General features: G+C 37.6%; 2 protein-coding genes across 19 annotated transcripts in view; both read right to left on the reverse strand.

The window, feature by feature from the left end:
* Position 1: 1 nt before the first annotated feature.
* On the reverse strand, positions 2–13213 carry cab39l (calcium binding protein 39-like). Its single transcript, XM_026931674.3, has 9 exons — positions 12914–13213; positions 8676–8850; positions 7163–7327; positions 5558–5676; positions 5143–5311; positions 4995–5054; positions 4408–4473; positions 4177–4320; positions 2–2397 (listed from the first exon to the last, which is right to left on the reverse strand). Exons 2-9 carry the CDS (start codon positions 8775–8777, stop codon positions 2218–2220), a joined length of 1005 nt encoding a protein of 334 aa, XP_026787475.1. The 5' UTR covers positions 8778–8850; positions 12914–13213; the 3' UTR covers positions 2–2217.
* Positions 13214–17740: 4527 nt separating this feature from the next.
* Positions 17741–22507, reverse strand: part of mcf2la (mcf.2 cell line derived transforming sequence-like a) — a 98285-nt gene continuing 93518 nt past the window's right edge. For all 18 annotated transcript variants that reach the window (XM_034300221.2, XM_053229883.1, XM_034300220.2 and 15 more), the window contains 4 exons: positions 21671–21777; positions 21188–21297; positions 20114–20217; positions 17741–19000 (listed from right to left, as the gene is read on the reverse strand). In XM_034300221.2, the coding sequence (XP_034156112.1) occupies positions 18921–19000; positions 20114–20217; positions 21188–21297; positions 21671–21777 (401 nt within the window). In that variant the 3' untranslated portion in view covers positions 17741–18920. The remainder of the gene's footprint in view (positions 19001–20113; positions 20218–21187; positions 21298–21670; positions 21778–22507) is intronic.

The following is a 22507-nucleotide window of genomic DNA, read 5'->3' on the forward strand; positions in this document are numbered from 1 at the left end:
ATAATGCTTGAATTTTGCTTTATTGGTGATATGGTACAATTAGCATTGAAGAAGGAAGGATGCGACATGGGTGGCATTGGGAAAGATTTCAGACTTGAAATCTCAACGTTTATTTCCATTAATTGTAATGTGTCTATGTAAGGATGTAAGGATATTGAATAAATTTGGCTCAGGTGTATAATATAGTTGAATGATTCCCCTGTTGAAGGGTTTAATGTTCCATGATTCACTTTACATTACACAATACTGAACAGCCCGGAGCCCATCTGAGCTCTGAATGCTAATTCAAACTAGGAGGAGCAGAAGGAATGCCAATAGTGTGTGATGTATTTGCTCAACATTTGAGAATGATTTACCACTGAATTTTGATCCAGTTTTGGTTTCTTAGGGCGATGATTTTATAAGCAAAGTAAAAATATTATCAGAAAACGAAAAAGTATGGAAAATCAGTATGTATATCGATATATAACAAATTTCACATAATTGGCAAATGTGATAACATGGGTCAAGACCACCTCAGCATACAAATTCCACTTAATCCAAATATTCTAATGATACAATCATACAACTGAATCAATCAACCAAGTGCAGCAAATGAAAGCAAAGGATGAAAGAATGAAGTTTTCATCAGCGTAACTCAAATATAGCGAGTTAAGAGGTTCACTGCTTAATCGATTCAAAATATGCTCTACTAGAACATATTTAAAATTAACAACAAAATTAAATTAAGCTCCCCCTAGAAAGATCTGTTTAAAAAATACAAAATAAAGCATGAGAAAAAAAAAAAAACAGGAATACATTTAAAACACAACAAAAGGCACCTGTTTTGAACGTTCGTGTCCTCGACTGTTCTGTTTAGGTTTGAGCTAAATGCCAAAATCACTATGAAAAGCTAACATACCAGCTAATGAACAGAAATACACTGAAGTACTGCAGAGATACAGCACAGAACCGCCAAACTGCAACATAATAAACGTGTACAAGAAAGAGTATTAGTGGGATTAAACTACATGACTCCTATAGTAGGTCCTATAGGAATATTAGCGCACTGGATACACTACAGTACTAGCACATAACTCTAGTTTTAGTACTATAGTACAAATCGAGAACCATTATTGTGAACTCCAGCCTCACTGCAAAACATCATACACAAAGTGACAACAGATGTTTACTACATTTCATAAAAGGGCACCCACTTAGAGACTAAAACCAGCTTTAAACACATGATAGGTAAACATGTTGTCAAGTAGGAATTGAAAAGTTACACAGCCCTGTTTCGCAAGCATAACTCTAATAACTCAAATTAAAAAAAAAAAAAAAAGCAAAAAAACAAAAAATAAAAAGCATACAGGAAGATAAACTGCACTCCTGATCCATGGCTGAAACCCAACAAGTAAAATACTGAGAAGAAGGGAAAAAAAAAAAAAGTAAACAGGGATAACATGACTGATATATTTGTTTTTTTGGTAAATTTAAACCCATCCAGAGCCAGCAGTAAGCCATACAGGTGCGTGAAAAGGAAGAAAATTCAGCGTATACCACCAGTGACAGGAGGTGCTAGAGTAGAAAAAAAAAAACAATATAAAGGAATGCAAGAATGAAGTTACTAATGTGTGAAAATCATAGTTTTATAAATAACTGGGGAATGCATCCTCCCTTCCTACAACTCCACTACTACAGCTACAAACTGTACAAGAGCGAGGCCAAACTGCCGGTGTGTGAACTACACTCGGATCGGTGTGTGTGAAAATACGAGCTCATCATAATGTAAAAACCAAAAGTGTCAATCGTCCTCTTAGGTCCTCGTGACTCACCCACGTCTCTCAAGGCTGCTACCAGCTTTGGTTCTTCCTGAAACTAAATTGGTTGCCTTTAAGTTTTCTTTCTTTTTTTTTTTTTTATTTTTTAAACATCCTATTGTGGCACACAACTCGATGATAAAACTAACAAATGTCTTATGAAAGAAAGTTTAAAAAAAAAAAAAAAAAAAAAAAAAAAAAAAAAGAAAAGAAAAGAAAAATAAAAAAAGAAAAGAAAATAACTGAACATCAGTGATTGAAAACTATCACTTGCGAGCCGCATGACTAAGAAAAGACAAATGTTTAAGATCTTAAATAGAATTATTATTGTTAATAGATTTTTGTGATTTTTTTTTTTTTGTTTATTTTTCCTCAGTAAAAAGATGAGGTGCTTAATAACGTGATCGCTAGCTAAGGTTTAGGAGGCGGGTTTCTTTAAGTCTCGTATCTGTTTAATGAGGTACGTCTTTTCGTCGTTAAACTGCTCGTCGTCCGTGCGGTCCTTCTGGAAGTTGCTAAGGAAGTCGATGAGCTTCGTCTGGTTCTTCAGAAGGATGTCTATGATGGGCTGCGTTTTGTTAGGGTTTGCCACAAACACCTGAAAGAAAAAAAAGTATAAACAGAATATGATTTATGTCCAGTGTAACAGCATAAAGTCTTCTCAAGGACTACTTCAGCATTTATCAACCCACTCTCTATTCATGTGTGTGAATACCTCAGACAAGAATGAACACATTTTCCTGTACTGAGAAAAGAACAAAAAACCTGTTTACTCAAAACTCACATACAGTGGAAGTCTAGGAAGTGTTTCAGTGTTGATCCCAACTCTCAACATGCCTGCACTGACTGGTGCAGGAGAGCAAACACGGCTTTTATTCACTGTCTAATTATCGCTAGAATTATCTGTAAATTGTTACATGTGCAGTTTGTTGTAGGCGTAGTTCATCTTTTTTCAGTCAACTTTTTCCCTCTTTTGCCCGAGACTTGAAAATGCCATTAAAAATTTTTTGCATATTAAAAATTTCAGTGAAGGCTCCCAAGTGGCCCAACAGAAAACTGTTCACCGTATCGTCATGAGCTCCCAACAAAGCCACAGCAATCCATGACAGGGTGCCAAGAAAGCAAAAACAGCCATGCTCTCTGGGTGGGAGGGGATAGCATACTCTCTCCTGTGTCAGTGACAGCGACACTATAGCCAACGGTGGGTGCCTGTGAGCTCGTGTACACAACATGGCCAAATGTTTGTGGACACCTGACCATCTCACCTATATGTGCTTGTTGAACATTTCATTCCAGATTTAGTCCCCTTTGCTGTTATAATAAGCTCCACTCTTCTGGGAAGGCTTTCCACTAGAATTTGGAGTGTGGCTGTGAGGATTTGTGCTCATTCAGCCATAAGAGCATTAGTGAGGGCAGGCACTGATGTAAGGCGAGGCAGGCAGGCAGTGATGTAAGGCGAGGAGGCCTGGGGTGCAGTTGGTGTTCCAATTCATCCAACACAAAGGTGTTCAGTGGGGTTGAGGTCAGGGCTCTGTGCAGGCCACTCGAGTTCTACAGCAATCTTGGCCAACCATGTCTTCATGGATCTCACCTTGTGCACAGGGGCATTGTCATGCTTGAACAGGTTAGTTTAAGTGAAGGGAAATCTTAATGCTACACCATACAAGCGCATCCTATACAATTGTGTGATTCCAACTCGCGCACTCTGAAGGCGCTCATTACCCCAGTCATATTTTTGTGGACCTTTTCATGGACTCTGAAAATAAGAATTTTTACTGTGTCACTTCAGTGTTTGGGAAAACCCTGTTAACCCTGCATAAAACCCCATAAGAACAGTTTTGATAAAACTTGTTCTTTCATCCTAACACCTTGTTAAAATGCAACAGTTATCCATCTATCCATCTTCTGTACCACTTCTCCTACACGGGGTCACAGGGAGCCTGGGGCCAATCCCAGGCGGCACCCTGGACAAGGTGCCAACCCATCACAGGGCACAATCGCACACAGTCACACACCACAGACAATTTAGAGATGCCAATCAGCCTAGAACTCATGTTTGTGGACTGGGGAGGAAACCGGAGTACCTGGAGGAAACCTGTAACAGTTATATAATTGAATATTTTAAACTACTTTCAAAACATGCCCTTAAACTCCATTTCTCTAACCAAGTAAATGTTTTTTGTTATTTTCTCTGTACAGGGAAGTGTGTTGGACATTGCACTCCATGTTAATCACACACACACACACACACACACACACACACACACACACACACACACACACACACACACACACACACACCAGATGCTATAAACAGAGATTATCCTTTTGGGATGAAGAAATACTCAGATATTTTTCAACCTAATCATGATGTTACCTTGAAAACGTGGAACGCCTCAAACTGGATATTGGGACTTTTGTCTCTCAACAGGTTCATCATGAGTTTGAGGTTCTCCGGCTTGCTGATGTACCTCGTCATCACAGTGAAGTTGTGTCTGTCCAGCAGGAGCTCACCCAACAGCTGTCACACAGAAACACACGCATTTCAGTTGCAAGGACAGTAAAGAAGAACAGGCAGTAGCTTCTTATAAGGCAGTACAACACACACCTTCAGTGACTGCCTCTTTGTCACATAGTTTTCAGAGTGCAGCAGCTTCTCATAGTTCTCAAAGACCTGCAAAAAAGGGGGTTCAAATAACACATCAAGAGAGAAGATTTAAATAACTAGGAAAAAGAAAAAGAACAACAAAATTTCTAAAGCTAAACCGCTTCGGTGAGCTTTCAAGCTCACTAATTATGCCTTCCTGGTTCATTTAATTTATTTAAAAAACAAAAAAACAAACAAACAAAAAAACCCTTGATTTCAAGATTTTTTTTTTTTTTTTTTGATATTTAATAATTTGCTGCATGCAGTGGTTTCGCAAAAACATCATTAGTTAAGAGAAATCATCTACACAGAAATTTGCATATTGGAGCTGGATTATTAACAACACTAGCCACATATTCAGTACAATGTCAAATTTTCCAATGAGATTTTCAACTTTATTAAAAGATCCTGCTAAACCCCCTGCACAGACAATTACACAGAATGCATTTACAGTTTCACACACATACATACATACACATATATATATATATATATATATATATATATATATATATATATATATATATATACTTGTAAATGTCACTTACCGCATCATAGTTCTGTTCTAAAAATTCTGCCACTAGAACCTTGTGTCTTGTAAGAAGGTCCTGCAGAATGACAGCAAGAAAATCTGATTAATTCAGGAACTCAAGTCAAGGATAAGTTTAGACAGTTGTGTCGCGACTGTGTTCTTGCCTTGAAGGTGGCGAATGCATCAGAGGCAATGTCGAACGTTGACATTTCCACATAGCTGAAAAAGTCGTTGAAATGCTCCGAGTGCAGGATGATTTTGGCGAGCGGTTCATGCCGGATGCACTCACGCAGCATGATGCCGCAGTTCAGCGCCACCTGAGGAGTCTCATACCTGCAGGGGTAACACAACGATCAATGAAATAGCAAAGAAAATACTAATTAAATGTCAAACACATTCAGAGGTTAGGAAGTATAAATGTTGTTTATACTTGCTACACAAATATTCAGTTTAATTAATAATTTAATTCGTAGAACAGACCTTGAATGTGTTATTAAGCTGAAAGCTTTTTTTAAATTCATGTCACCATCAATAACTAAATCACTGAGTGAAGGTGAAGTGAGCGACGTCTCGTCTCACCCTTTGAGCAGGATGAAGAGCACTTCCTGATGGGAGCAGAAATATTCCACTGTGGGACTGCGGGTGCCAATCTGCCTGCGTAGGATGTTGTTGAAGATCTGACACACGTCCTTCTTCCCCTGCGCACATTGTTATGAAAGATTATACTTAAAATGCAGATATCACATGAGAATCAGATAAATGCACATCTGCACAAATACAGCAAAAACGTAATAAAATACACATCAAGGTCTGTATGTGTGTAAGAGTTCCTTCTTCCCTCCGTCAGTGTTCAACTCAGCTGATAGGCTTGTGAACATCTCAGCTGACGAATTTCCTCTTTTTATAAAAAGTCAGGTCTCTCAGTGACAACTGCTCTCACTTAAGTTCATCATTAACTGAATTGATGTTCAGTAAAAAGTCATGACTATCACACAGGACTTAAAAAAAAAACTTACATGAACAGAAAATGATTGGGGAGCAGGATGTGCTTTCAATAAATGTGAATGAGGCACATGAGAAACATTTGGCAACTATTTTGTTTAACGTAGTGGTTGAATACACAAGTCCATGTTAATGTTTTTAGAAACATTTTTTTAGTTTTTATAGAACATGTGCAACATTTTCTTTCAGTTAGTTTTGCTGCTGCTCTGCCTCTCCCCCTCTCCTCATGCGCCATTCAGATCCCCACAAAGATGGAAATATGGCGTGCTGTTTCCTCTTAATTAATTCATAATTCATATGTTTTTAGTGATATTAACCACGGGCTGAAGCAGCATGCATATTGTGTGTTTTAATAAAATGCTTTAAAAAGAGCTTTACCTCTCCTCTCATTTAACTCCCTACTATCACACTGCGACAAGCAGAGTATTAACCCTTTAGGGTTGTGAGTTTTGCCAGTGAAGCTCAGCTAGATGAACTGTCTCACATATTTTGGTTGATAGCATTGTGAGATTTTATTATACAAACACAAAAACCTTGTAAATAAAGTAAAACGCAAGTAGATCTATTCACCATTACCACAGATAAACTACTAGGTAAGGTTATAAGAAAATAATTCATGCCAGGGTGATGTGTCACAATGTGAAGTTCTCCACCCCTAAATGACATGCTGCACATTTCAACGGTTTATAGCTTATCAATTTCCCAAGAAACCAGAAAACGTAAACTAATGCCAGAGCCGTGCTTTTATACAAAAATAATGCGCACCTTCTGACTAAACAGATCCAAGAATTCATCTGCGCTGTGGTATAAATGAAAATAGCGGACATAAAAAGGTAAACATTCCAACCAGATGCAGTTTCTCTTACATTTAGGCACAAAGCGGCTGAGAGAGCAGGAAAGAAGTCAGTTCAGATTTTGTGGCTGGGTAAAACTGAGTAAGCAGATGGTTAATTCTGATTGGTGCATCTGTAAACCTGTCATCAGCTCTACCAAATAAATCGACAGGATTTAACCAGAAGGAAAGGGCAGAAATAAATTTCAGAAATCTCTTAACAGAAAAAAGTTGTTTTTCTTTTTCAGGTGGTGAAAAATTCACCACAGAAGCTATAGATAATAGGAATGAGCTAATAATGAAAACAATTTGATAGCTGTGTATACATGTCAGAACATGCTGTGACTCACCTCAAAGTCGATGACCTGCAGGTTCTCCACCAGGGAGATGAGCAGGCCGCTGTTGTACAGCTCTTGGGCCAGCTGGGCCACCGTCTCCGTGTGTGGTTCCTTGTCGTTGGTGCCGTACAAGATCTCCTTCATCGCCACCAGACATTTAGACACCTCCTCTGAGGCCTACACACACACACACACACACGTATAACTGACAGGTGCAATAAACGCTGACAGACGGCATTAATGCTTCTCCTCTCACAGGAAAAACACAGGACCAGGCAGTCATCTGTTCATCAATCATCTATTGTCAACACAAAGTCTGATGAGACAGGAGCACAGATCACACTTGTTTACCCAGGTACCTCAGGATGACATCAGACAGGTGGCTCCGAGTTTCACAGACCTGTACTTTAGCAAGGAGTTGAAGGAACCTGGCTTAGCAAGCGGCTGCAAATGAACATGAGGTAAAGCAGCACGGTGGCATCGTCACCTCGCTGTCATCTCGCCCTTCTCAGCACACTCTTAGCACTCATGTGCTTTAACTGTTGTTTATTTCCTTTAACTCTCTTCCTATTATGTTCACTTGTATAGTGCTATTTATTCATATATTTTATTTTTATTAACTCTTCTTTCTATATTATTTTTTGCCAATTTTCACATTATTATATTCAATTAATCCACACACTGATGTATCTCATTTTATATATTGTTTAGTACACAAAAGGTTATATCTAGAACTCACAAAGGTTTTTTTTTAAAAAAAAAAAAAAAAAAAAAAAAGCCTTTTGGGAGACCTCTGAATAATTACATAATGAAACACATTATTAAAGAACAAAGTGTTATATACACATACACACTGTTTCGTCTAAAGTCTTTGACTGAGCACTTTCTCAATCTACCTTAGTAAAAAGGATTCTTCAACAGAACTATTTATCCCAGGGCTAAGGAGTGTTTTCATTTTTCTACAGCACCAACACATCACTCTTCGTGCTTTTCATACTCGAACAGCATTATCAGATGGATATGCGAGTAGGAGCCGAAGTGCTGCTCTCAGAACGAAACGCTTCATAGCAAGATGGCAGCTTCTTCATCTAGACTGTCTAGACCGTGTTAAGTCTGTTAGAAGTGCCAGCAGAAAACCACAGCCAAGACAGGAGGTAGGTTCTGAAGAGCACTGGAATGAAGCCTGGCAGTGAGCACATGGCACTTTGACGAAGTAGCTTGACCTTACAGTGTTACAGTTACGCTCTAAAATGGGGGGAAAAGAGTGGCTCTGATTCAAGATTAACTACAGTGATATGCAGATATTGATAGAAAGTGTGGAAGCTTGTGGAATAGAACAGAAGTCAGACCATAAAGCAGTGTGCAACTATACAATTGTATTGTAATACTGCATATTTCATGATGCACTGAAATTAAATAAATAAATGAAGACATTCAATTCTGGCATGTCTAATAATAACAGCATGCACACTGATATGTTAGCTTTTTACGCTACGTTTGATTTTTCTTGTAAGTACGATCTCACCTTCTCTGTCTTCTTGTCCTGCTTCACCAGGATGGACAGGTTGTCCTTCAGAGCCTTCACAATGTCCGTGGGACTCTTGTGAGATTTACCAAACAGTGGCATGGTTGGAGCCCAGTGTCTCTCTTGCTCAGTCTCGCTCTCTCTGTCTCTCTCTCTCTCTCTCCTTCGTCAGAACCTGAATAGAAGAAGGAAGAAGAGAAGAGAGGAAGTGTCACTTTATTTGCATGTACTCGTTCTTTAAACTCTGATCAATAGCCTGAAGAGCTCCAAGTTGTTAAGTTGCGCCTCCAGGAGAAAGCTTCGCTAAAAACAAAACAAAACAGACGGCCTCTGCCAGGACGTTAATACTTGACCATAGATGCAGCTTTCAACATGATCATGATATCAAATCAACACAGAAATTGTTGCCAGGACACAAAATGTATATTTTGCAATGGCTATCTTTGTAGAGGGCAATCTATGTGTACAACCCTGAGAATATAAAGGAGCTTGAAAGGTCCAAGGCTAAGATCCTCTCTAAGAGTCCACAACCTTTTTACAAGAGTCTCAGTGCTGTTCTCTCCAGTGTTTTGCAGAAAAAATGCAGTGTATATTTGGACAGTGTAGCATTAAAACAAATGTATATTGTATTTTTAAGCTCAAAATAATCACTCATGACAGAAAAACGTTCGCCCTATCATCAGGAAATTATGAGTTTGAGTCCCGATGATGCCACAGCCATCAGTGGTCAGGAAAAGCTGAATTGGCTCTGCTCTCTGGATAGGAGTTACAGCATACTCTCTCTTCCCATCAGTCACAGCGACACTAGCCAATCATGGGCATCTGTGAGCTCATGTATGCGGAAGAGGACAAATAGCACTTTCCTCTGAGTCTGTTACGCTGTATATGTAGCAGTCTCAAAAAGCTGTGATTGGCTGGCTTCACGTGTCTTGGAGGAAGAATGTGTTACCCTTCGCCACCCCTGGCTGGCAGCTGTCGTGGTGACCAAATTGGGAAGAATTGGGGGGAAAAAAATCATTCAGGGCATGGTATTCATTTCTGAACATTTTCACAAAGAGCACAAATAATTCTGGAGTGGAGCATGCTCTTTTCTTAGGACACAAGTTTAAAAACAGCCGTACCAAACGGAACAGTCTGAGTGGAAAAACTTCAGTAAGTCAGTTCCTGAAAGCGGACATGGCCTAGCATGTGAGTGGTAATCCAGTGAGGTGAGAACCCCAGGAGAGTAAATGTGTGTGAGATCACTGCCCTGTTCGGTCCAGGGGTCTTTCTGGATTATCCTGCGCTTGCCAAGAACCGGTCACTTTGATCATGTGACCTCCTGCCACACCAGACCATTCTTAACACCCTCGCGAGGGGAGGACATATTCGATTCCTCGCTTTTGTTATCAAAACAATAATCATACACTTTACACAAGAGGCTTGCTAACCACAACTGACTCAAATCGACTCATTAAGACAATCCCACATATTACTGGTGTTATCACAAACGAGTAGGTGTGTGCTTTCTGACAAAATACAATCATGACATTGTTCATTCATAAGTCCATGTCATATAAAAATGAGCTTCATTTACTAAAGTGTATATTACAACAGAATGCAAAAAATAACACTCAACATAAGACACTGACATGCGCTAAACAAATTTTCCCAGTTATCCAGGTACAAGAAGATGAGACACTGCATCAACTGTTTTATTGGGGTAATCAAACAAACATGATCAGGCTGGTTTATATACAAACTAATTCAATTAAAAACCATTATCCATTGCACCAGTTGAACGTTAGACCATCAATCAGGGTGTGAAACTAAATTCATTTGTACCACAGACACGTAAGGTGCATAAAGTGACATTGTTTCGCAAACAGGAAACACTACATACATGATCTTGGCATGCAGTAGTGTAGCAACACTACATAATTACCTAAAGTATGTCAAATGTCATGTCAACAGCAGATGAATGATCACATTCAAAACTATTCACCTCCTCTATTTGAACTTGGTATATGGTTGTTTTTGAACATCTCCTGTTCTGGCGAGTAAACATTAGTGTCACCAGCGTGGGTAAGGTTTTATTAATAACCTTATGCTATGCTGAAATTGACAGATTGTCTTGGCTTCCTCTGCAGTCCTTCACATAACAGTTAAGAGAAATGAACCATCATGCACAAGTCACCGGCCACAAAAACAGTAATAAATCTAATTAACTAACCTAGATAGCAGACTAAATGTTTATATACGCGTTAAAATGATGCATGTGTTCACACTTCTTGTTGGACAGCATTCAATAAGTTTTAAAGAAACCATTCATAACATTTCCATAGCTCACATAGCTAGGCACCACTCTATGTATGCTGATGAGAGGTACATTAATAATATTTTATCCAACATAATATATTTTATTGTGAAATATCAGAATATATCGCACACCTGATTATCAGCACATGTCAAGTCTGCCATGGTGTAAATTACAACACTGGCTTAAAAGAATTCTCCAACATTTAACAACATAATCTCCATCTATCACAACTGTAGTGGATTCATGATTACCACGGACAATTTGACACGATTTCATGTAATGAGAAATAAACAGAAAATCTGGTCATTTGTTATAGAAAAGCCTAAGTACGCAAAATGACTTCTTACAGCATTGGAAAGTTGGATAAAACTCTAACCAAAAGAACAGCTTTCTCTAATGTCTGTCTCATCATATGACATTTATTGTTACAGTGCAACTGCTGTACTTGTTAGTTCCTTCTATAGCTGTATGACATTAAGATTTATTAACTGCCCCTACATGTGCCCTTAGACTTCCATTATAATCAAGTTTCAGCTAAACACTTTTCCAAATCTTTTCTCTGTACAAGGAAACAGTGAAAATTCTTGTTGCTACAGATTCACTGATCAGAGATTGAGTTGATAAAATGGTGGAGTATTCCTTTAATTCCTCTACAGTCCAATCAGAGAAGGCTGTCCGATGCTCATTTAGCATGACTGAGGTGATCATGGGTCAGAGATAACAGCACTGCTCTTATCTCTGTGCAAATGTGAGCTTATAAAAGAAAATCAGATCCTACAGTCAACACTGGATATATTTCTCTCTCTCTCTCTCACACACACACACACACACACATATACACAGAGAGAGAGAGAGAGCTGATCATCTGTTCCACCTTTGACAAACAAATGCTGCGAAATGCTTAAAAACAACTCTAGCTAACCAAATGCAAAGAAACTATGTAGGTAAAAGGGCGAAATGAGTGAGTGAGTGAGTGAGTGAGTGAACTTGCTCACAAAAACACACACACACAGAAATCTGCAGGTACTTGAACCTGATCATAAGAGATTACAGTGTGACTCAAGACAAGAGGTAAGGTTAGCTATTAGTCAGCAAACCACCTTTTTCCGATAACCTCGTTTTCCCTCATGACTATCTGTCTATACAAGGCCTTACTGTGCCATACCTCAGCTTGCTGACTAGCTATAGTTTCATGTGACTAGCTAACGTATATAAAACCTGCCAAAATCACGATTATCCCAAGCTAGTACTGTAGCTAGTTAGCTACAACATTAGCTAACAACACTGAGCTTAAAAACATTCATTTTTTTCCAGCTAACACTCCGCATTTAATTCGTCACACTTGTTTAATATCTTTAATCTAGCTATTTATGTTCTTCACGTAGCTGCGCTTCAAAACAAACTAGCCGTTAGCGTTCAAACAGAACAAGAATGTAGCTACATGCAGGCTAGGTTCAGGCCCGCATACTTGCGTACTAAGTAGTATGTCGCAACCTATAGCTGCGTACTATTTTTGGCACACTACGGAGTACGGTAGTATGCGGTTTTGGACGCAGCCATTGACGGGACAGGGACAGGGACAGGCATAGACACACACACATACATACACACACATCCAGACACACTCCACCTTAAATGCAGGCTCGAAATATATCACCTAGCCAGCTAACTAGCTAGACACAAATCATTTTAAACAGCATGACAATGAGCTATGGTTAAGATATTAAAATGGCAGGTAAAAACAAACAAGGCTTCACGGCGCTACAGCTAACACACACACACACACACTCACTCACTCACACACACACACACACTCGCATCCACTCGCTTTAAGTTTGTAACAATGTCAAGGGCGACGTTCATTTCAGACACCGACTCTCAGCGACGCCTCTTCCCGCATTTCGACGCCTCTAACCCGGCTAAAGAGGTGAACACTTACCGCGGCCACGGCCTTGTTTAGACTGTTTGCGGTCGGTTTTAGTCTCCCGCTGCTGTTCCTTGCTTCACTGTTACCGAGCAGCCCTTTTTCTGGTCACGCCAGCAGTGTGTGTGTGTGTGTGTGTGTGTGTGTGTGTGCGTGCGTGTGTTGCTGAGAGAAACGTCAGCGGAAAGTGCGTATGAGCGAATTAAAACCGTGCGGAATTTGTTTTTTAAGAAGGCAGCGCACAATTTCACTCGAAACGAGTCGACTTCATTTCAGCGCGATTCATGATGGTTTACATCACAAGCTCCAGATGAGTCGACTCCTGCCACAAAACTCTGCTGATCCAGAGTCAGTTCTCACAAATTATTCGGCGAATTTCACTATAGTGGCCAGCGCGTTATCACTGATCTCAGATCAGCTCACTCCCATCAGGAGCGGGGAGTAGGCATGGGCGTGTCGATACTGAGGTACCGATACTGAGGTACCGATACTGAGGTACCGATGCTTTCGATAATGTTTCTTTTTTTACAAATCGATCCTAATAAAAGAATATCGATTTGTGTGGTAATTTTATGTGAAATTGCTATAAAAATGGACATAATACTGATGTGCAGTATATGAACTACTGCTCCTTCTGCCATCACTCACACACACACTTGAAAAAAAGGTTGAAATAATAAAATTTAATGAGTTTAAAACGTTTTAACACGTGGGTTTATTTAAGTGACATGAGACCTGACTTACAAACTAGTGTCCTAAAATTAAATATGCAAACTGAATCCATGATACTACAGTAGCATTAAATGTCATTATTCTGTATTAAATACACAGTAATTATTAAACTTTTTATACTTTTATTCATATATGAGGATGGCCGCTCCAGTGTACAGGGCTGCTGGGGCTTTGTGACAACAACAACAACAACAACAACAACAGCTCAAGTGTCAATAAAAGTATCCCCCAAACCATCCAAAAACCAAAACCCATCAATGTTTATCATTAAAAATGCAGTTTATTTAAACTAATATTATGCATTTGAACAAAAAGTAATATTATACTAATACAATATTATAATATAATATTAATTTTATATTAATATTATAATATAAATACATTTTAACAAATAGTTATGAATTTGTTCACTGAATTGCTGACTGTATCTGGCTTATTTCTGTAACCAAATTCAAACAGTCTCCAATTGTTTAATTTTATATAATTCTTAATATCCACGTTTGCAGATTCTCGGCATTTTTAATACACAAGACTTTTTAAAGTATCAGTATGGGGACACTAGTCTCAGTATTACTCAGTAAACGAAAAGGAAATCGGTGGTATCGCCCATCCCTAGTGAAAAGTGATACCACTTCCTATAGGTGTGGTCTGCAGAGTACCCGGATGTAGATCTGTTCAGATTCCTAAATGGTCTTCTATAGTGTAAAAACGCCATACTTCAGGGTTGCCAAGTCAGCGTAATGATATCCCCAAAACAAGCCAAAACTGAAACATTTAAAGCATTAAAAAAAAAAAAAAAGGTGCAGTATCATGACTATCTTTGCAAAAATCGATCGTATTTTTTTCTTTTTGAAATAATGATATACATTTTAATGAAACATAAAAGTAAACAGTGTAGCAGTGTGACACAGTGAGTAGTCTTCTCGTCTCAGGTCTCCAGGGTGACCAGGTTCGAGCCTGACTCTGTGCAGAGTATCCTCTGGGTTCTCTGGTTTTCTCTCGCAAACATGCCAGTAGGTGAAATGGCTAAGCTGAATTTCCCCAAAGTGTGAAGTGTGTGTGTGTGTGCATGGTGTCCTGTGATGGACAGGCATCCCATTCACAATGTATTCCTTCCGTGCATCCTGTGTTCCTGGGAGAGGCTCTGGATCCACTACAACCATCACCAGGATAAAGTGCTTACTGAAGACAAATGATAAAAAATAAATATTTTTATATTTCCCTGAGACATATAGGCAATTCCATAGGAGTTACCCCTAAGTGTTAAAACAGATTAAAACTGTTTTTTTTTTTCTTCACATTTTTGTGTCTCCCGTCATTTGACGTTGCATTGAATGCAAAAATTCTTTTAAAAAACAGTCAATTGAAAAAAAAAACTTTATTTCTCAGCTTCAAAGTTGAAATATATAGAGTTTAAAGAAGTATGCATATCATTTAAAACATAGACATCCTCCAAAATGTTAGTTTTTTCTGCAGATTTTTGTGAAGTTCCAAATTCTAACTTCCATTTGTTAGCTATAAATCTTTTTAATCTAACTAGCTATCAAAGCACTTCTTATACACAGTCAAATGGCTTAAATAACCTGTTCACCCAATTTAAAAGCTTTTTTTGTGTGTGTTAATGGAACTACATTTATTTCAAAACAACTGTGCAACTCATTTCTGCAGAATTCTTGAAATGTTTGGGTGAAACATGAAATACAAGCTAACTGTTTCTCAGTTAACTTTCTAAGCACTAACAGAGTGTGTAGTATTTGCTGAAAGTTTCAAAGACAGCACTCTGCTTGGGGTTCATCGAGACTAAACAGTTTGTATGATGCATGTATTGGTACCTGGTCCAGGAAAACCAGCTCCACTCCAGTCAGATGTTCACACATCTGCAATATTTACATTGACATTTATGGCATTTGGCAGAGGCCCTTATCCAGAGCGACTTTTTTTTAAATCTCATTTTATACAACTGAGCAGTGGAGGATAAGGATCTTGTTCAAGGGCCCAGTAGTGCAGGGATTTGAGCTCATAACCTTTCGATCAGAAGTCCAATATCTTAAACACTGAGCTACCACTGCATTATGCTAATGGAGGTGATTTTGCACATACAGCATAACAAATTAAGCTCTGATTAAAACTTTACCCATTAAATAAAATCTTATGATTATGTTAAGTGTACTGTACAACAAACATGACTGACTGTTGTCTTAAATACAATCCTGGCTATTTTTAAACACAGTTCAAAATTAGGTGGATTAATAGAGAAAGGTTTAACATGACAGTGACAGCTCATGTGGTGGGTAAATGGCGGATCTGGCAACACAGCACTTCCACTACAGTATAATGAGCATAAGTTGCCACTAGAGGGCGCAGTATCTTGACAGTGTTCTTCAGTGCAGTAGTATTATGCAGTCTGGGACGTCGCCAATGAGTCATAAGTGTGACTCAAGATCCTCGAAATATCAAGTCAGATGATGTTGCTCATCATGGTGGAGAGCTGAGTGTGACATTTATATCCAGTGTCTGTGTGTGAATGAATGAATGAATGCAGAAGTCAGTATTCAGGCTGGATGACTCACCTGATCATATACAGGCCTGCAGTCTCTGGGCTGTATACTGCAGTGACAAAAGGAAGAGGGAGGTGACCCTGTGAGCTTTCAGGCAATAATTCCCAGGTTTAATTCCCAGTCTCTCCACCCTCTTATTGTTTCATCCATTTTACCTTCATAGAGTGTTCAATCAAATAGATCCAGGATTCTCAAAATAACCAGAGAGTCTGCTACATGCTTTATATGATGTTACAAAGAGGATTATGTTCAGCTATTGTAAAAGTTGTTATAGTTGTGATATCATTATAATATTTGCCATTATAATAGTTATATTGTCATAACTGTAATTACGTATTTATGTATGTATGTATGTATTTATTTATTTATTTATACTGTTAATATTATACGCTATGTCTTTTTTAAAATATCCTATTCTATGTACAGCACGTTGGTCAACTTCTGTTGTTTTAAGTGTGCTTTATTAATAAAATTGACTTACTTTACTGATGACTAGCACATTAATTAAATTGGTTAAATCGAAAACCCATTAACTTATAAAAGCAAATATAAATAACTTAAAACTAATTGTTATAACAGAATAAGTAAGGAATAAAACATTTCAGGACATGCCACCCTGAAGTTCAATAACAGCACCATCCCAAAGTGTTTCATTAATCATATACTACAGCAATTTGCCAATGAAGGACACATCCTACATTATGATGTGTCATCCATTATGTAACTTATTTATAGTTACATGTAATGTGGAACCTCCACGAAACAAGTTAGTTCCCTTATCCTTTACATTCTAGCATTCTAGTTGTTTCTTCACCAGTCTCTATTTTTTTCTGTAATTTAAGTTCATAAGACAAAAACAAACAAGCAAACAAACCACAAACAAACAAACAAACAAACAAACAAAAAAACACAGATTGTCACACTAATGAGAAAACATGAAGTAAAAAACTTCTGGAAAACTTATGAACACCAGAGATTCCTTCTATAAATTTGCTTCTCCTTACAGAACACTTCACCATATCAACGATTCGACTTTTTTTGTTTAAAAAAAAATCTGCCATACCTGTCCTTGTGAAGGAGTTATTACTATAGATACATGAATATGAGTGCATTAATGTAAACCTGTGATTTGTCTTGTAGCTGGCGCTACTGTCAGAGCTGCTCTTAAACACTTTCTGACCCATCAGAATGGAGAATTCAACAGCGCTGTGGTATAAAATATTTTAGAATTTGGTGAGTGGAGGTTTATTAAACTGAAAAGGGTCCCTGAAGAAAACCATTTACTCCAAACTCATTTATAATGGGAGTCTAAGGGCAGTTGTTGGGGGCAGTTGTTGATTTTCTCGGCACAGGAAAAGGTTGAAATTCTCAGCTTTGCTATTCACACATACACTACAGATGTAGTAGACAGATTAAAGTAAGATCAGGCTGGAGTACTTTCTTTAATAAGAAGTTGTACACTAATTCTACACTCAGATCAGTTTTCCTTTAATATTTCTCTAAAAAATACTGTCATACTGCTTGTTCAGAACAGACCGAAATCAAGCCAAAATGTTTCAGTGAACTTTATTCAAGCTTAATTTCTCTTAATTCATACATACTCTTAAATACATATTTACACTTTACACGTATACATAGCAGACACATACCTTTATTACAAATATGAAAATAGAGAAATACAAGGGCAATGTGCCACATGAGACTGAAATACAGCAGATTTAATTCATTTAAGGTGTAAAATAAAATATGTGCAGTGTTTACATATAGACAAATGGAATTAAGAAGATAATTAAAAAAAAACAAAAAAAAAACTTTGGGGCACAATGATAAATTTATGGGAAATGCTGTATTGTTATCAGCCCATCATTTAAGCCTTGCTTAAAACAGTATAATAAATCTGTGATAAAATAATGTCACGAATATGTTCAGATACTGTTTTTTTTGAAAAGGTATTATTACTATAATATAAATTTTGTTTGGGAAAATTTGTATATTATAATAATAATAATAATAATAATAATAATAATAATAATAATAATAAAATAAAAAAAGTAAGTAATGTAATGCCCCTAAAATAGTAAAATAGTGTAGACAACAAGCTTCAGATATGATGACACCATACATGAACATTTAATATACAATATATACTGCCATTTTATGGAAAAAAAACAAGGTCAAGTTATAATATATGTACAAATATACAGGAAATAATCTAAAATATACAGCTGTTTCTGATTAATACATACAGTAAATAAGACAGGACATTTCACAGTTAGGAAACTGGACACGACTCCAACAATCTGTATCCACGTCACATAATGCTCTGTTCAAGTGTCCTACAATGTTGGCAAAGTAGAAAAAAATGTTCCTGAAAATATTCCAAACCGGTTTCGACACTCTCAGTACAAGACTAAAGGTCACAGCTTTTAGTTTAGTGGATAAAGTGTGTTGCTTTTGTAATCGAAGACTATTGCACTAATAGATATACAAATAGCTTATTTTTGGGAAGGAGTGCAGCCTCTTCTGTCTCTCCTTGTAACACAAGCAGGAAACAAATAAGGTGAGAGTGAAGCTGTGCGTTAAATCGCTATGACTGGTGATAAATACAGTGCATGGAAGAGGAGATGGAGGTGGACGAGGTGGAGGAGGTGGAGAAGGTGTCTCAGCAGAAAGTGCAGTGTGTAGGAGCTGCCATGAGGCGGTGCTATAGAGGCAGGATGGAGACACAGGCCTCAGGGTTTGATGTCGGAGAAGCTGGTGTAGGTCTCACTGCAGCTGGATGATGTGCTCAGATTGCCCGAGCCACTGCCCTCTGTTTAAACAAAATACACAAATATTCACTCAAACTGACTTTCAGTACATCACTGTTTAAAGTAAAAAAAAAAAAAAAAAACTTAACCCTTTCTGTTCTTTCTTAACACATTCCCTAAACTGACATTATTTAATGCATACATGTACAAACAATGAATTTCAGAATTGCTACACAATAAGTAACACTAACAAAGTAATTAACACACTGCACTGTTGAATTCTCAAATCTGGTTGGTCAGAAGGTGTTGATTAGCTCTCTGTAGCAGCAGCTCTGCCAGTAGCTGTGACTGAAATGGCAGGTTTGTATTAACAACGAGGAAATGGTTTGTCCAAATACGAGCATTCTGATACATGATCTTTTCTATAGGAACAGCTCATTCACAGCTAAGGCTAATAATATACAAATAAAAAAACTGTTTATATTTAAGAATGAAAATTTTCTAATTGTCGATATGGTGAAGATGACGTTTATTTAACTTGTGTTTATGGAAGGAGTCTCCAGTGTCAGCGTCAGTCCTGACGTTTTCAGACACAAACTCTTTGCGGTTTCTTAGTAACATAAGTGTGTCTGGGTGAGAGCTCGAATGTTTATAGTGATAACAGAAACTAACTTGTTTCACAGACATTCCCCAACATTAAATGTAAAATATAAACTCCACCCAGATGGATGTCTCGTTTTTTATTTTTTTGTTTTTTTAGTAACTAAAAAGTCACTCCTTCTGATAATGCCCTTGAAATGAAATGCATTTTTGGTAGAAAGTCACACTGTTAGTATTACATAGTATTATCCCATATTTATTCATATTTATTATATATGTTAGAGTTTTCACTGCAACTGCCTCAGCGTGATGTTGCACAGCATTATACTGCACATACAACTGCACATATCTGCACTTTATTCCACATGTACAGTATGCTTTTTCTGCCATCTATCTTTTATATCCTTCATATTATATATTATATATTTTTTTCTACTTCTATGCAAGTAAACTCTGTTTTATGTAAATTCTGTTTTTATGTCATCAGACAGTCGTAAAAAGCATTTCTCTGCACGTCGCACTGTGTACGGTTGTGTGTGAGACCAAAAACATTTGAAACTGAAATGCTTTTTCACCTGAGCTGGTGAGAGACTGTGAGGACTTTGACTCCCCGATCAGAGTGAGCAGGTTAGCAGCAGGCAGCCAGCCTTCTTTACTGTTATTCAGGTTACGCACAAACCTTTAACACACACACACACACACACACACACACACACACACACACACACACACACACACACACACACACACACACACACACACACACACACACACACACACACACAAATATTAGATCCTTTACCAGTCAATGTAATTCTCATATTCTGATCGTAAATATATCCATCCAGATGGCAATTCTAATTATACAAGCTGTGATATTAATTACCATATGCATATTTTGTTAAATTAAATGCTAATCAATTCATGTTAGCACTACAAATACGGCATAAAAGCCAGCAGCAATGGATCAGTTCAGTGCAAAAGTTTGTACACCCACAGGAAAAAATGACGACGACAAATGCATTTAATTTACAACAACAATGTTTCACAGATGTTCCTTTGTTTTCTGAAGTAAGAGAAATGGCCAAATAGTGTATGTTAAGACAATAATAGTGAAAAAAAGTGTTTATGGAGTTAGAAGCATGCGAATAGAAATTTAAATTTAAATACAAAAATCTGAATTTGAATGTTATTATTCTCACTTTGTATCATGCTATCTGAAATTTCATGGCTTGCAAAAAGAACTAAAATCTGAAATTTCACACTTAAGGCCATTTGATTAAATGTTTGAAATGAAGAATATGTATAATCAGTTTCTGAAAAAGCTTTAGTCTCTCTATTAATTGAATATTCTAATATAAATATTCTCAAAAAACTTGCAAGCCCACGCCTTTGCATGTGCCACAACCTCCATTGTCTTTCACCTGCTCTGAGCAGCTTCTGGATCCTCTCAGTTGTAATATTCGGCGCTCTCTTGATTTAGGACACACCCATATTTCATATTTAACATTTTGAAATTCTGTTCTTATTTTAGTTTTTTCCCCATTCAGAAACCCAGGGGTGTGTAAACTTTGCCCTCGGCTGTATCTTGTAGGCTTCTTTACACCACATTTGCACATTTGGTCAATAATAAGCGTTAACCAGCTTACCACTGGCCGTCAGCGCCCTCTCGGACCAGCTGCACCATGTCTCCACTCTTTACTGTGAGGTCCTGAGTTCCTTTATCGTAGTCGGCTACCACAATGTACTTGCCTGGAGACTACACACACACACACACACACACACACACACATTATGATTGCATGTTTATATGCAGTAGGGCTGAGCGATATAACAAAAAATTCTAATCACGATACCTGAAGACATTTTTAAGGTACATGATTTGCATCACGATATAGAAGCATTTAGAAAAATTACAAAGTGCAATTTAAATTTAAAGTCAGTTAAGTCCTTTATGTGAAATATGATTTCAAAGGCAAACTGGTGAATCACTTATGAGCTAAATTTGAACTCAAATTTCAGTTGTGTGACACTGAAACACACAACGCTCCTTCCATATTATTACAATATTCAATGACCCAAGTGTGAGATATAATTTAAAAATAAAATGAACAACATGCCACTCGACCCACCAGTTTCTTCCCCTCATCCTCGGGGTCAGAGTTTAAGGGGTCCTCGGCGCTGGAGTACCCGTCGTTCTCCTCCGAGGCGTCCATGGAGAGAGAGGCCTTACTGAACCCTGCGTGAACAGGAGTGAGGGAGAATAAATGAATATCAGACGACTGAACCGGCAGTTCAGTTACTCTGAATAAACTATGTAACGAGATGAAAGGATGATGATGAAGGAAAAAAGAATGGAAAAAAATCAATAGGATTTCTCTTCCCATCACTAGAAATCAGCTGATGAGAGGAACAGAAACAAACAAAACACACTCAGTGATTCTTTATGGTCCTATCAGCAAAGTTGATGTTAACAACATGAGAGCAGTCCATTAAAAACAACACATAATCACATAATCCTTTAAGACATTCTGTAAGGACTGTGTGATGAAACGAGTAATATTTCACTGAAAAAGCTGTTTGGATTGCACAAAAACAGAACCAAACTCTTCCTTTTATTAAAATATGTTTCAAGAAAGCAGATGCCATACACAATAAGCCTCTCTTATAATATGCTGGTTATAATTCACTGTTAGTCCATTTAGCGTGTTTGGTTGAATGCTCTCTTTAAGACTGAACCTTGACCAATAAACAATCAACTCTTAGGTTATTGGTTTTAAACAACCACTCAAAGTAAATATGTAGGTATGTAGGGGTACAAAATAATCTGATGACTGTAAAAAAAAAAAAAAAAAAAAAAAAAAAAGAGCAGACTTTGGAAATAATTTAATGTGTTTACATGCACTTAAGTAATCTGATAATGGGAAAACCCAGGGTTCAAGTCAGCCAGTGATCAGATTTCTCTCAGA

The sequence above is a fragment of the Pangasianodon hypophthalmus genome, chromosome 26, assembly GCF_027358585.1.
Source record: "Pangasianodon hypophthalmus isolate fPanHyp1 chromosome 26, fPanHyp1.pri, whole genome shotgun sequence".
Lineage (NCBI taxonomy): Eukaryota > Metazoa > Chordata > Actinopteri > Siluriformes > Pangasiidae > Pangasianodon > Pangasianodon hypophthalmus.

Excerpts from the sequence above, each read along its gene's own strand:
- cab39l (XM_026931674.3), bottom strand. The coding sequence starts at position 8,777 with ATGCCACTGTTTGGTAAATCTCACAAGAGTCCCACGGACATTGTGAAG. Across the intron at positions 5,677-7,162 it reads TGCAGGTCATCGACTTTGAG|GGGAAGAAGGACGTGTGTCA; the intron begins GTGAGTCACAGC and ends CAATGTGCGCAG. Across the intron at positions 2,398-4,176 it reads AGGCGTTCCACGTTTTCAAG|GTGTTTGTGGCAAACCCTAA; the intron begins GTAACATCATGA and ends TTTTTCTTTCAG.